Raw genomic sequence first — 16,295 nt, 5'->3', positions numbered from 1 at the left:
GGGCTGGCTGTGAATCCCGCTGCGTGCTGGTGATTTGGCCACTTTTCAAGTGGGGAAGTCCAAGGTTCAAACTCATTCGTTCTCTTGGATATTATTGAATTGTCAGAGAGATTAGCCTTTTCCTTGGATTAGGTGTGCTTGAGGGTAAGTATGGAATGTCTTTGCCCTAAGAGTATGCAGATTGTTCCTACAACTGATAAATACTCATCAATCTTCCTTCCGTTGATTCGAGGAACAAGCAATTCCATACATATGAATAGATGCCGCCTAGACAAGGCACATTTATCATCTAGATTGCACTAGCAAGTGGCACCTAATTCATATTTTACTTGCCAAATGACTGCTCAACTTCTGCTTCTGATATTGCTTGATCCACTTCTTAGTTTTCCCTTAATTTCCTCCCTGTAAGAAGTCGAATACTTACGCTGATTGTGCCCGCCCGCGCTTGAGTACATCTCCGCCATTGCGTATGGAGTTCTTCTTGTGCATTCCCTGGTGCTGTTGCTGGTGCTGCTGCTGCTGTTGGTGTTGCATCTGTTGGATCTGCTGATGTTGCATAATCACGCTGCCTGCACCCATGCCAGTGCCCACGCCGCTGCCGGCAATGACCACCGCTCCGCCATGGCCGTGATGGTGCGCATGATGCTGTCCGTGCTGACCCCCGTGGAGCATGTGGTGTTGGTGGTGGTATGCCGAGGATCCACCTGCTGTGGTTGATGTCACCTGCATGTAGTGTCCTGCAGCGGCCTGGTGCAGGTGCTGCTGCTGCTGCTGCTGCTGTTGCTGCTGCTGCTGATGGCACGTGGGATACTGCTGGAGCTGGTAGATCATCTGGGGATGGTGATGCTGCGTTGGGTAATTGATGGCAGCGGCGGCGTTGTGGGCGCCGGGCGCATAATGATTCTGCAGGTAGACATAGCCACCAACGCTGCCGCTGTCGGTGGTTGAAGCTGTGGTGGAGCCGCCAGCTGGCGGCGCCCCAGCCAGATCGTACTGTGTGGAGCCGCTGCGTTCAATGCTCTTTTGGGGAAAGCTGCAAAACCGAATAGGGAGAGACATTAGCTATGGGAAACTCATCTATTATCAGTAGGGCATGTCCGGGAGAGAACTTTCGTTTTCTGGGTCAGAGATGGGCCGAGATGGGTGTGTGAGGCGGTTCCTACCTTTCGCCAATTATAAAACCCGATATGCAAATAATCATCGCTTATCGTGGAGAGAACACTGATGATAAATGGGATATTTATGCCTCGACTGGTGGCAGCGCGTGTGCCAGCAGAGGCACATCCAAAAAAAAAGAACAGTTGGAGCAACGCCAAATGAGAGGCACAAGATGCCACCGATAGATCGATTCTAATTAACATACACGACGCGACTGGCGATCCAAATGATATTCAAATTGTTTGCCCGAGTGTTGGACTGCCGGAGGAAGCGACGCTAACCGAACGGAAGATACTTTTGGGTGTAAGGGCACGTCCGAACTTAAAGGCGTTCGCGTTTGAACTAAACCGAGCGCTCGGCCAATGCTCGACAAAGCGCTGAGGGATCATGCGCAAGCGCAGGCGCAGCGTTCTCTTCCTCTTAGTCTCTCTCTCTCTCTCTCTGGTAGAAGAAGAAACGTGTTTCGCATGGCTCATTAAGTGTGTGTGTGTGTGTGTGCGTGAGAGAACAGCCCACACGAATAGTAATCCCACACAATACCGGTGGATGGATGGCTACAGAGACACGACGAAATGCATCTGTTTTGTTTGAATCCATTCGTATTCCACCCGTAAAAGAACAATTGTTGTGCTGCTGCTGCTACCCTTAAAACAGACAAAACATTCAGACAAAAATAAAGAAATCCTAAGCGTAAAAGGATCCATTATTGAAAGGAGACAGAGAACCGAGGGAGAGAGATGGACATAGACAGCACCGCCACATATGCCACAAAGAACAGAGAGTGGAAAGCGAAGGAAACGAGAAATGATTAGCCCACGATGACAAACTTATTGAACAGGATAACAGCCAGAAAGGAGACACCCAGGATGCCAGTGCACTGAAGCAACAATTGGAGAGAGAGAGAGATTTTCAGCTGAGAAATTAACAGATCAACACTTAATTAATTGGAATTATTGGTTATTGGGAGGGACTCACCGTATGAATAATTTTAAGGCAATAAAGAAAGGAAATATTAGCTTCCAAGCTTACTTTAATCTCAAAACAAATTTGCCAAGGAGAATGGAATTATTGTGGATTTACACATCGTTTACATGCGATGCGGTCACTAATTTCATGTCCAAGTGGACGCAGAATGGGCAGACGAGCCGGAAGGACCGCACCCTCGAAGCTTCCAACGGAAGCCACAAAGAGCTGAGAGGAGCAGCCGCAACTCATCGGAAGCCAGGCCTTTCCAGGTCTAGTAGACAGGTGATTGAAATACAACAAACCGCAAAACCAGATTCCCACTTGCTCCGCAGCCTGTTCTGTGCTCTGTTCTAAGTCGTGAATCAAATCAAAGCCTTTACTTAATTATATGATATGATTTTTTCATGGTTTTCATGTGGCCTTTGAGCCTGAAAAAGGTTCAGTAATGCTTCTGTTCTTAGCCACAATTAAAAAAAAGGAAAAAGGGGGAATATTTCGGATTAAGGCACTTAAAATTGAATCCAACTGTTGCCTGTCAGCATTTACACCTTTAGAATCGGAGTTTCTTCTTCAATCTTTTATCAACCCCAAATATCAGACATATTTTGGTGCTGTATTTTCTACCTCTAATCAGCCAAATACGTTTCATCCTTTATTGATTTGCCATGAAATCGTGAATTCGATTTGCATGCTGATCTTCAGCTCCTCGAATAATTCATTATCCACGTATTCGCTTCGTATAGCTAGAAAATCGAAAATCCTCTCCTGAAATGATTTCTTTCGCAACAGGGAATCAGTCTCTATCTCTCTCTCTCTTTCTATGTCTCGCTCATTCTTCTTTTGTGGCAGCTGCAGATTTGCACCTAGCGAGCATAAGAAGAGCACAAAACAGGATCAGCCAAAACAGGATTCATGCCGAAGGATAACTATTGAAAGGGGCATCCTTCTCATTCCCTCCAACTCTCACGCTCTCTGTCTCTCTTTTTGGCCAGTTTTTCCAGCTGCACCTGGCACCACCGTGGCTTTATCTCTTAGCAGTTTTTTTCTTCTTTTCTCTGTTGTTGCAAGGACAACAGGCGGCAGGTAGTTTTGCCTGCCACACTAGCAGCAGCAGCTGGAGGAGAACCCGCTTGTCATTGTTGCCACTTCTCTCCCCGCACTCTCGGCACTTCTCCCCCTCTCCACTCTTGTGATTTTTTAAGAGGTCCTGCTTTCAATTTAAAGGCCAAAGGAAAAACATCTGCCACACGTCGCCCCTAATTGTTTGCCGTTGCACGTTGCACATGTTTGGGGCAGCAGCAGCTTCGTTGGCTTCTTCTCTGTTTGACCAACCAAGCAGACAGGCAGCCCATGGACGTGCGACTGGTGTCTCGGATCGCGTTTCGTGTATCTCGTATCTTATATCTTGTATCTCTCTTCTCGACACACAAACGTCACACAAGCCACCGCTGCCTGCGTTCGCGAGCCAAAAACTTCCGCAGTTGCTGTCGCTGCTGCAGCGAGTCTCTGCCACAGTCGCTGCTTCCTCCCTGCTTGACATGCAACAAGTGTCGTTGCATTTTGTCTGACCTGAAAGGCCCGAACCGCCTTTCCCCCCAGAGAAGCGTTATGCGTAATTATTATTGATTTTATATTAGTACTTTTTTGTGCATTTTGAATGTGAATGGGGACTTAGCTGCATTGCGTTATGGAGCGTGCCACAAAGCGGCTCAGACACGCCAAAGGGGAGGGGACACAGAGACAGAGAAACAGTGTCTTGGGCTGGAGAATGAGGAAGATGGTAAGTAGACTGCAACAAACAATTTTATTCATTTAATGGGTCCCCGTAGGCTAGGGACTATTGTGAGTGTTACGCGTTCAGCCAAGGGAATTTCCTTTTCTGGAGTATCTTTCTCTATTGGATTCGCCACATCCTTCGATACTGTCGGAGTATCCAACTCCATCTCCTTCTCTTGTATAGTCTGGATAATCTGATCTTCTGGAGTATCTGGAATCCCTTTCTCTTCTGAAGTCTCGGGAATCGCCTGCCCTTCTGGAATCTGCACCTCATTTTCTTTTAAATTGAGGTTACTCTCCTGCTCCTCTGAAGTCTCCGCATTTGCTTCTAAAATCCCTTCTGGAGTCTCTTTTGGAGCCTCTGTTATCCCAACCTCTGCAGCTTTCTGAGTTCCCTTCTCTACTTCAACCTCAATCTTCGTCATCCCGTACAGATTTTCTCCTAAATTTTCCAGTTCCTCTTGACTTAGTCCAATTCCCAAGGGGGCTTCTACGTCTGGATTCTCCAGTTCCATCTGTGAAATCAACTTCCGATGCACCATGAAGACCATCGGCATGAGGAGAATTAGAAAAGAGACGGCCGCATAGAGAAAAAATGCAAGGGACCAATCGAACATTATGATATAAATTCGGAATATTATTTATGTACTACAAAAATTTAACAAAATCGAATGATTGCTACGGAACGTTACGGAAAATATAACTAAACGTAACTAAATACAAAGAATAGAAACATGTGAGTGATGGTTCAAGGGGAATACGATGACATCGGTAGACATTTAAGGGGACATTTTGTATTTCAATGTCTTCCTACTATTTATTCCTCCTGCAGATCCCGCCATGAATTGGAATTTCTACATGCACTTTACATGCATTCTACATCAGAAAATATTCTCCCAAACCGAATCCATAAAAGTATGCCACAAAATAAAAGAATTTGCAGATTTACATTCATTTGTGGGCAGCGAAGTCGATGTGGCGGCATCTACCGCTCAACGAAAGCGTTACAAAAGTCGCTTAGGGAGAAGGTTGTCGTCAGGCTTGGCGCAGAACCTTTTACTTGTAAGATTCGAATTTTCAGATTTTTAGAGAAATTCCAATGTGGAACTGGCTTAAGTAGACGTAGTAGACATTCCCCACAACGTCTTACCATAATCACTACTTTCATTGGTTGTTTCTTATAGATTATCAGGATATACAAACACCCTGACCCTGTTCTTGTGACAATCTAGAAGATACTGAAACTACTTGTAATACCCATTGCAGGGTGTTCCCTCTATAGCGGCGGAAAGACCCATACATACCGAGAGTTTATTAATAATTAAATTATCGGAGGAGGTTTATCTCTGGCTAAATGCCAGACTGGCAGGGCCACAAATAGCTGGAGAACCCAATCCCCCCGCCATAAAGATAACGGGTATGTTATGTGTGTGTGTGGCCCAGACGATAAGAGGAGAGTTTTGACCACTTGGAGGGGGCCACAGCTGTAGATCTCTGACTTCGTGGAGCAGAGGGAGATCCCACTTGGTGGGGGATTTGTGGTGCTTACCTGACCGCCGTCACATGGTGCGAGGTGTGTGTCTGCGTCTCCTTGTGCCGCGTGGAAAGACTGACCACCGTCACGTGCCGTGTGGCAGTGCGCACCACGCGCCGCACTCGACTTCGGCCATCCCCCACCACCACCACAATGGGCGGTGGCTTCTTGTCCCCGTCCGTGCAGTACTGCAGAAAGGACTCGCCACTGAGATCCGAATGGGAGTGGGAGTGGGAGTGACTGGGGGATGGTGCCGGCACTGGGAGCTGCTGGCGCCGCGATTTGTGGTGATGTTCACACCTGGACGACATTCGGAAAGGATTTGCTGATGGATGGATGTACGGGAATACGCGGCACTTTCGCCTTCAACGCATTGGCAGCATTCGCCTTTTTCGTGCTCTTTGTTTTGGTTCGCTTTTCGCTTAATTTCGTTTGTTCTTTTGTTTTCGTTTGTGTTTTTCAAATTGATTTCTTGTTATCGATTGATCTTTTTTGCGCGATTATCAATTTGTTGTTTTTGTTTTTGTTTATTTTTTGGGTTTGGTTCGTTTTTCAATCTGCTTTTTCCGAGCGTTTCTCTCGTTTGAGCCACCGCCTCGCCTCGTTCTTTGTCATTTTATCTTTGGTTTTTGTTGGTTTGTGGAATTCCGTTCGACTGGCGCGACTATGGGGCTACATTCTTATGCCTACGATAAACCAGCGACACATTTGCGATAGTAATTTGCAGTGTTTATTTATTATTTCTTTCCCCAACCACCAAAACACCAACAGAGAGCAACAGCAAGAGAGAGAGAGAGAGAGAGAGCAAGAGAGGGAAGCACGACTGCCCTTCAAAGCGCGTTTGTCATAAAAAAGTAACCGTATAAATAAAACATGGAATAACATTTATATGAGTGTTGCCTCCAGTCGGAGGTTAGAAAACGCAACACAGCGATAGAGCTAGAGAGAAATATATAGAGATAGGCAGCAGTCCGGGGGCTATAGACTTGGAAGTACCTCAGGAAAATATACACATAAATGATGTTCCATTTTTTGTTATTATTATCCCTAGACAGCTGTAAACGACAGCGAATGGCACACAGCTGTGTTTAGTTTATTTAAACAATTAATTGTAGAGAATGAGGCGTTGACATTGTGTAAAAATAGCCATGTAAAGAATAGTAAATAATTAACAAGAACTATTATTAATTACTATCTAAAACCTACAGCTGATCTTTCATTGAAAAGTAGATGAATCAGTGCTTATAATTGCTATAGATTGTACCAATCTCTTCTCTAGTAAAAGAGTCTTATATTTCACATATTTCTACAACATTCTGCCACTATATTTCTGTGATATTTCCGCCCATTGGTCGGTCAGTAGACTGCTCACAGATCCCAGCTCGTAGCTATGAAGTGAAACCGTATTTAAGGAAATGTAATCCATAGGGGCTTTCCATTCACCGAGCTGACTGATGAACAATAATCCTTAAAGATCATGTACAGGTCTTACTCACATCATACCCTCTTAATCCCCTTTGATTGTATGAAATGATAATCATAGAAGAAGCATGACACTTGCAAAACACTCACACACACACACAAATGTTGCTGTTGTTGTGCCAAGCGTCAATGAGAGAGCTGTGAGCAATCGCATTTAATCATCAACATTTTGCTGCTGCTGTTTCTGTTTCTGTTTCTGTGTCGGTTTCTGTTTCTGTTTTTGGGTCAGCGATCAGCCAGTCAGTCATTCAGTCAGTCAGTCAGTCAGTCAGTCGATCCGATCCAAACACAAGTAAAAGTCGCAAGTTGTCAACTGCAGAACTATTTATTTATGCAGGAAAAAGCGCAAAGACAACACAGAGAGAGTGAGCAAGCGAGAAGGGAGAATAATGCAAATAAACAATATTCAAATTGGACATGTCACGACACGCAGAGACAACGATCGACTTGTGCCAGACAGAGAGACTACGAATCGGATCGCAGGTATTGGATCTGCTCCAATCCAGAGACCCAGACCCAGACACAAGACGTGCTTACCGATGGGAAAGTGTGTGCTGGCACAGGGCCCAGGCCCAGCGAAGGGGTGATCCTCACGCTCCAACAAACTGAATTGACTGAATGACCTGATCCACTTGGCAAACAGAGACAATGACGGACGGACCGAGGGTCGTATGATCCATAAATCATATGAAAATTTATGTGCAAAATGCGTGAGAATTTGCCATGAAAACAATGAGTTATACGAGCGACTAGGCAAACGAATAGAAAGGGAAACAGCGACACACAAAGTGTTTTGTCCCAAGATCAAGATCTAGCATCATGCAGACATAAAAATATTATATTTATGGAGGGAAATACACAACACTCAACTCGAAACAACCCCCACACTTTCTTCCAAAAAATCTCAAGTTCAAGAACCTTTTTCGAGTGCCTTTCGAGAGCTTGAAAGCGATCCATCCATCCATCCATCCGCCTGCGCCTGCTCGGAGACATCTCTGTTATTAGCGCGGGACACAATTGTGACAACACTTGCCTGTCTCTGTCTCTGTCATTATGGAACCCCGAAAAAACAGTCAGCGGACATGAATACACTCCGAGTGAATCAAGCTAAAAAGCTGTGCAAACAGCTCGATAATCTCACGATTCTGGCGGTGCCCAGGCCCAGCCTTGGAACAAGTCATGGAATTATTGGCCAAAACAAGTCGCCTACTGCTCACTGCTTACCGCTTCCAATAAGCGCTTCAGGGGAGTTCTCAATCTCAATTCTGCCGCTTGCTGCTTGAATAGAATGCTGCTTTAAGGCCCACTCACAAAACACACACGAATCACAAGCCCCACAAACAAACAAAATGAATGAAAATTAAATTCTTAATGTATCAAACTCTAGATACTCTATCTAGTTCTACAAAGTGGCGCTGTGGAGCCCACGTTCCTCAGATAAGGGTAGTGATTTGTGGAGCAAAAGATATTGAATTGTGCAGACAAGAGTTCAGAGATACAGATGGAAACCTCTACAATATTATCTTCAAAGTTGCATAAAGATACCAAAGATACTGGCTGTTGCTTCTCGCTATAATCATTATACCCTCTCCCTTTGCTAGTGTATACAAAAAATCAGCTAAAAGCGGAATATTTTCGTTATTTAGCAACCTATTAGTTGTCTTTTAAGTTGTCGTTGTTGCCTCTGTTGTTATTGTTGCTGCTGCTGCTGCTGGTGTGTTCTAGTTGTTGTCGCTGCCGTTTCTGACTACTTCATAGAACTGTTCCAACTTGTTTGTTTCTTTCTGCTATTTCTGAGAAACTTTTGTTTGTAATTGCAATTTTGTTGAGCAGGTTTTTCGTTTGTTTTAAAGTTTATAAGAAAAGTCTGTTTCTGTTTCTGTTTCGGTTACTGTGATTTTGTTGTAGTTTTTCAGTTTTTCTGGTTCGGTTTGCAACAATGCAGCAACAGATATACATAATGCTTGGAGCGGAGAGTAGCGGGACTTGGGGGCTGACTGGGTTGCATCCGCTCTCGCGCACGACATCGGCGGCTGGATAGGGTTGCCGCAGATAGAGCTTTGCCTTTGTTTTACAGGTGTTCCACTGCACGAGCAGCCATAGCAGCAGCAGCAGCAGCAGCAGCAGCAGCAGTGGCAACAACAACAGGCTAAAGTACAATCAGCTTTTAGTTGTTTTCTTGCTTGTATTGTATAATTATTTAATTTATAATTATTTTCTGTACTCCAACTCTCTCTCTCACTCGCACTGGCACTGGAGTTTGCTACAGAGTATGTGCCTCAGGGTGGAGGGGGTTGGGTTAGCAGAGCCCCGTGCCCGATGCCTTTTTATTCACTTTCGTGTCATTAGTAACGGCGCACGTAACAGAAAGCACCAACAAACAAAACACACACACACAAACACACTCTCCCGCTCTCTCTCCCACTCTCCCTAAATCTCTTTCTTGGTCTCTCTGTGATTTGGCTCTCACTCCGCGCCACAACTAAAGAGCGGAAGAGGAAGTGGAAATACAATATGCAAGCTACGTCCACGGCGACGTTGACGACGACGACTACGATGCAGCGTAATTGGGTGGCAGGGTGGCAGCGATTATACAAGCCAGGCCAAAAGCACCAAAGAGCAGGAGTCAAAAGTGAGCAACGTTTGCGCACTGCAAGTGGTGACTCCTCTCTCTCAGTTGACCTGTCTCTCTTTTTCGAAGCTGCAGTTACGACTGTGAATATTTAAACTGAAGCTTCGAATCTTTCAAGCTGTGCTTCCTCTCTGAATCAGCTGATTTCCAGAAACTGTATAAATGTTCCTTGGAAAACGTGGCACACTACAAAAGTATGTTCCTTAAACGGCGATCCCATCAGTAAACTAATTATTTCCTATTGCAATTTTCTAAGCTAAAGAAGCTATTAAGACACGGAAGGCACTTATTCTCTGAAGTCCTTCAGTAGAAGATCGAATGCTCATTAGGGGAAGAATATGTCAGCCATTAAATGACTGCCTGCTCTCTGCCTCCCTCTCATACTCTCCCTAGCCACTTGCTACAATTTCAATTACAAAATAATAGAAATTTCCAGTTCAACACACATGTATGCAGAAGGAGACAGAGGCAGAAGGAGAGAGAGGGAGAGAGACACATATGGTTTGGGGCGCACAGTCTTCTTATTGTTGTTGTTGTGTTTGCCGAAACGTAACGGGGCAGTGGCCGTGGTTCCCGCTCTTTCTCCCTCTCTTGCTACTGCTGTTGGCTACAACTTGGCGGCACTATTGTTTTTGTGATACTCGCAGCTGGAGAAAGGCGATTTTCTCTTTAATTATATTTTATTTTTTACATCAAAAAATTGTCTGCTATGCTGTTGCTGTAGTTGTTGTTTTTTTGTTGTTGATTGTTTCATGGTTTCCGTTTTGTTTTATTCGATGCAGGGTTTTATTATTTTTTTGTTATTGTGGCAAGCGGACACGACGATGTCAAATTAATAAACCGGCCCTGTCCCTGCCCCTGCACAACAGACGGACAGACAGACAGGCAGACGGACGGAGATGGGAACAACAACTGTAATAAACATGAGCTTTGCGCGTGTTGCGTATTTTTTTCGTTGATTTTCTTTTCATTTAGCACTCACGCACACGAACACGCACAAATACACTCATACACATGGCCACACAATTTGTGTTTGCAAAATCAATTTGCATTCCCATTGGGAAATATTAATTTTCGGTATTGTCAAAATATGGGGTACACAAATCGTATTTATATGAATATTGAATATTGATTATCGAATATCGCAATGACAGCCAACAACAAAGTGACTAACAAATGCACCACCACACATCACACGCACACAAACTCACGTACGTATGTAAAAACGATCAACACACGAACGGCTGACTACGAAAACTGTTCGAAAGAGACGAAGTACAGCAGCGCGCGCGAGCAACCTGTGTGTTACCTCGACGGAGCTTTGAGAGAGAATGGCGTCGGGGTCTGAAAAACTGTTCGAACCAGCGGCTTACGAGACGTGTGAGGCGCGGGAGAAGGCGGCCAGCCAGGTAGCGATAGTGGCATGGTATGTGTGAGAGCGCGGGTACTGCCGCTGTGTGCCACTTAAAATGCTGGCTAATTTTGCTGGCTCTTCCGATTGATCCACAAAACAAATATTCGGCCAAAACAAAAACACGAAAAATAGAGATATACAGAAAATTCTCTCTGCCAAACACCTGAGCCACTGGGCTTGGAGCACACCTGACACATGACGTGTGCTGGCCACAGTGGGTCTAATTGGGATTATATAACCCTCGTTATAGTGCAGCAGTAAGCAGCACTGCAATTATCAAAGTTATTTGCATTTTTAACTCAATCAACGTTTTTCATAAGACTTGCACAATACAAAGACAGGGCTTTCAGGGCTTTCCCACTTCACTCCCATTGTCAAATTGGGCAATTTCAAAACAGATCCGAAAGCACATTTCATGCATGCATACATATGCATATACACATATGAACATGCTCGTAAATCGACAAACAGTCGTAAAAAGGTGTAAATTCGTATGCAAACGACACCAAACACGAGAGAGAAAGAGGCTGGCTTCCTCTCAGAGAGCGCATTAACAGCTGCTTCAGCCTGCAGACTGCAGGCAAGAGTGAGAGCGCTTGCCAGTGGGAGCTTGGGAGAGCGAACAATATGCTGGGATCAAGCACTGGCTAAACGAGGCAGCAGCTGCAATTGCACTATTCTCCTACAGCTTGCTGCATTTCTCTGTAACCAGACACGACAGCAACACTGTTGCTGTTGCTGCTTTCTCGTTTAGAGAGTGCTTACATCGAGTGAGTATATGCCCGCGCTCGTACTCGAACAATAAGCTGAGCTTACGTTACGCTCAGGTGACTCACGATCGAGCGAAGGGCGAGCGGGGGCGCTTTACTGCTGCTGCTTGCTGCTGCTGCTTGCTGCTGGTACTGCTGATGTGCTGACGTCCACCGCCGCCGCCTCTCCAATATGGCATGTGCATGTGCCGTACATTATGGCCGAGTGGAGTGCCTGCCTCTGGTAGTAGTTAGTCGCTCTCCCGCTCGTCGTTAGCTTGTGGCGGCTGGGCCCACTAACAAAATGGGCAACGTAATGCCTCACTGGCTCCGACTCCGACTCTGACTCGGGCTGAGCCAAGCGTTAAGACTGATATGACTGTATTCCCCGCCTGTGTGCATGAGTGCGCATATCTGTACGTGTGTGAACCATACCATGCCATACCATACCGCTTCTCAGACAACAAACCATTTATATCCGGACCTGAGGCCTGTTTTGACTTTTCATTGAAACCTGCTGTCGCTCTGTCATATGTATGTAGTGGGGCCATCGTTAAAACTAAAGTCATAAAAATATACACAAACTATACGTACGGGGAGTATCGCTTGGGTACAGAAATGAGCCAAAAACGTTTGCTTACTGTCCCTTGTCCATGCGGCCTAGGCTGGGGCTGATATTAACGCATTAGGCACAAGGTACACAAACCCATTTGCCGTACTTGCGTCTGGAGCTGCTGCCCCCGTCGTACCCCGTGCCGCGTCTTGCTGCGGCGTTTCAGGCCGTGTTATGAAACAATCAACAAACAAACAAACCCGTCAACAGCGTTGATGATGACAGCAGCAGCCGCAGACGCAGCAACAGTAGTTACTACCGAGGGTTGCCAGAGAGGAACTTTAATAGGGGTTCCCGCTGTCATCAGTAGGGGTGTTTGAGCAAGCTTAAGGAACAATTAGAACTGAGATGAGCTTTCTGCTCTGACGCACATTGGATGCCAGTCTGTCCCCCCCCTCTCCCATTCTTTGGTTTCCCTTTGTTGAGCAGCTCCTCTTGGTATGTTAATCTGTTTTCTGTTGCTACTGTAACTGCAGCTGAATCATTCGTTCAGTCAGTCACTCGTTCATTCCTTAAGCATCTCAGCAAGCAGTGGCAAGCAGTGGGGAGCACAGTGAGGGTTGCTAAAATCATTTTAATTAAGTTGGGGACCAATGCAGGGGTTGAGGAATGTTTTTGGAACGTTTACTGGAGGAAAATATTTAAGAATATGCTAAGAATGCTTAATTTTAAAAATTAACTACACCTGTTGGCAGCGTTGGAAGGTACAAGTTAGGCAGAAGACAGACAAGGAGTAGATTATTGTCATTTGTCTTCCTTTCTACACTATTTCCAAAATGAACTAACAAATAAATACGGCCAAGAAGTATTTCCGACTAACCAACCTTCCAACCAATTAACTTCTCAATCAACCCCCTCCACACTCACATATGAAGCTTATTTTCTATTTCATTAGTAAACATCGCAAAAGCTTTGTCGCATGTAGTTACTAACTAAGCGATTACCTATTCCGCCCCTTTACCTTCACCCTTTGCCTTCTCCAATGTGGTTGTAGCTCGACTGACCTTAGGCATTTTGAACCCAATTTGTAAGCAAAATCGAGAGTGAGATGGAGGGAGGGTTGGGTGGTACGGGGTACTACATACATGGCTGTGCTGTTAGACCTTCAGTCCGCCCCAAAACAGAGAAAACACACATCGAGAGAAGCAAAACGATTGCGAGAGCTTAGGGGCCCTAAAGCTTCCCCTAGAGAGAGCAGAAGGGAGAGGGAGAGGGTCCACCTTCAACTTGCGTGTTGCCAACGCTGGCGGGGCCATTGAATTGTTCATTCGGTCATGGCTACAACTGTGCTTGGGCTTGGGTTTGGGTCTGGGTCTGGGGCTTAGGCTCATTAGAAAGTGAACGCTGAACCGCTGAATGCTGAAGAGACAATACACGAAGTTGAAGTTGAAGCTGAAGACGAACCCCAGACATCGCATCGCAACGGATCGGATCGGATTGGGGGTCTAATGAAGCTTGACAGGCGGTTGTGCTGCCTATCGGGGCAGGGATCGGTTCAAGATTCACTCTCCTCTGTCATTAGGGTTTTCCATCTTCTGCTTTTTCATTCAATTAAAATGTGTAACACACGAAGAAGACGACCACGACAAAGATGAGCTGGTGACGGATGGCTGGGGAGATACGAGTACGAGTATTAGTACCCCCGCCCCATTGAAATGCTGAAAGAAAGATGCGGAGCAGAGACACGACACGACACGACACGAGACAGAGACCCAGAGAAATAAAAATATAAAATGATGTTAGTGGGAAACTTTTGTGGTTTCAGTGAAGAAGTACGCTGCCTGCCGAGTACTCCGATTCGGACTTGGAATCACTTTCACTTGCACTTCGCTTTGCTTCGGCCTCCCCCCTCTAACGCTCCACTTGTTGTTTCTTCTCTTGGCCATGAATGAATCGCCGCCCTCCCTACACACTCACACTCCTCTCCTCGTGGAGCTGCCCACTGCCCAGCTTTTTGTAGATTTGTTTCCATACCGCTGGCGCCTTCATCAATCAACGAGGCAGCGGCAGGCGGCAAGCGGCAGGCGGCAGGCAGCAGCGTTGGCCATGCTTGCCGCTCATGTGGCATAGACAATGGGAAAGTTCGCCCACAAGGGTTCTCTGTACTGCCCGCCCCCGTTAGGCTCTAAATCACGTACCACCTACTCACCCACCCACCCTATCCCATCCCCCATTCGCATTCCCCATTGGTATGTGTATCATTACCTCGTGTCTCCCGCCTCTCGTCTCGGCTTTTCCATTGATTTTCGTGTGTGTTGCATTTTTCATTGGAAAACTCATGTTTACAAGCGATTAGCAGCTTATTATTATTATTTTTTGTATTTTCCATTTTTCCATTTTCCCATTTGCTTTTCTTCTTTCCAATTGAATTTCTCAATTTGTCTCTGCACTTCTTCAAGGCACTCCGCCTCCGCCTCAATCATCATCTTTTTCCATGTTTATCGGATAATCCAAGGCGCTGAAAACCGCCTGATGGCCTTTTGGAGAAAGACAAATCTGGCGGCTTTACATAATCCCTCAATCCGCAATCCACCATCCATCCATTCATCCGTAATCCCCACTTCCCACTGCCCAAATGGTCGTCAAATTATGCGAATTTTATTTCTTCGTTTACTATTTTTGGTTGCTCGGTGAATGTTGTTGAAGCTTCTTTTCTTTATCTCTTTCCTCCATCTGCCACTCTTCTTTTACTTCTACTTCTTCTGCAGAAGCTAATGAACTTGAACGACAGTATTTTGTGGGCAGAATTGAGTAATTCGTATAAAAGTCCGGGGGTTTTGCAATTATTCAACTATAATTAAAGTTTTAATTAGTTGATTTTTAGTCATTGTTAATGTTGTTCTAGCTGGGATTACAAGCGGAAAAGCATTAGACAAACATTCTTTATGATTTCCTACACTTTATACTCGTAGATCCTCAGAGTAAACTAGAGTAGACATCAATTTCTACTCTAAATCAAAGTTTTTGTGCAAAATTAAAATGCTTGGCTTCCAGCCAAGATCCTATTTCCCATCGAAATTTCATAGGTAACAACAAAACACAAGACACACATAGCACAGGGGTCATCCACGGGTCAACGGCTTTCAATGGTGTCTCAGGTAACGCTTGCAACCCTTTGCCAAAACCCAGAGAGGAATAAAAGAAATCTGATTAATTCTACAGAAATTACAAATACCCTGCCATTCGGTTCGGGGGGGCTGCCTTGCAACAGAGGCTTTGATTCAATGCAAATTTGCCAAACGAAAAAAAAAACTGCATGCTCTGCCGACGCCCAAGATGACGCCGCGTCGCTGTCTCGCTGTCTCCGTGTCTGCGTTTGCTTTTGCGTCTGCGTCCGAGTCTGCAGTTGCTGCTGCAGAATTGGGCAACGATCCGGCCGGGAGCCCAAGAAGACAAAACGAAACAAAGGAAACGAGAAAAACATCGAAAAAACAACAAAAATAACAAGACAGGAAAGAATGAAGTATGATTCGGCATTGAGATACCCTCTAAGTTGATTCAATACTACAACAAATTCAATGTCTACCCACGAAACCAATACACCCCTTATTAAGTGGGACTACCCTGTATTACATTAGGTTCTTGGGCTTTGCATATGCATATCCAAGAGTGGGCGAGAGATAGAGGGAGGGAGGGAGGGAGAGTGGGAGGAAGCGACTAAAGTTGGCTCCAAGAAATTTGGCTCACACATAACTAGGACGACAACAACAGCAGCAGCAACAGAAACTGCTTCAAGAACTGGTTAATGGTTTGGTTTGGTGTGTGCCAACCGGCAAGCGGAAAGCGGCAACCGGCAACTGTTTGCCCCTGCCCCCGATCCACGCTCCTACCTCATGCATGCATGACGTCAGCCATCGTCCGAACATCCCGTACCACCTTCCCCCCAAAACGACCAACATCAACTGGTTTCGCACTTAATTTAGATGCTTTCCATGTGGCGGTGCGCATCGGGTTTGTGCGCTTCTTCGGCT

The 16,295-nt window shown here is 45.5% G+C and overlaps 1 protein-coding gene across 7 annotated transcripts in view; it reads right to left on the bottom strand.

The window, feature by feature from the left end:
• The window catches only part of LOC117579090 (IQ motif and SEC7 domain-containing protein 1), a 39,880-nt gene that overhangs the window by 3,956 nt on the left and 19,629 nt on the right, over positions 1–16,295 (bottom strand). For 4 of the 7 annotated variants that reach the window (XM_034264802.1, XM_034264807.1, XM_034264800.1 and 1 more), the window contains one exon: positions 425–1,033. In XM_034264802.1, the coding sequence (XP_034120693.1) occupies positions 425–1,033 (609 nt within the window). Of the gene's footprint in view, positions 1–424; positions 1,034–1,163; positions 1,274–5,449; positions 5,895–6,293; positions 6,335–16,295 lie in introns of those variants that run through there. The other 3 variants (XM_034264806.1, XM_034264801.1, XM_034264805.1) reach the window with 3 other exon arrangements.

Source organism: Drosophila guanche, unplaced genomic scaffold, assembly GCF_900245975.1.
Source record: "Drosophila guanche unplaced genomic scaffold, DGUA_6, whole genome shotgun sequence".
Taxonomy (NCBI): domain Eukaryota; kingdom Metazoa; phylum Arthropoda; class Insecta; order Diptera; family Drosophilidae; genus Drosophila; species Drosophila guanche.
Note: the sequence above shows the minus strand (reverse complement) of the source record. Positions and strands in the feature narration are given on the sequence as shown.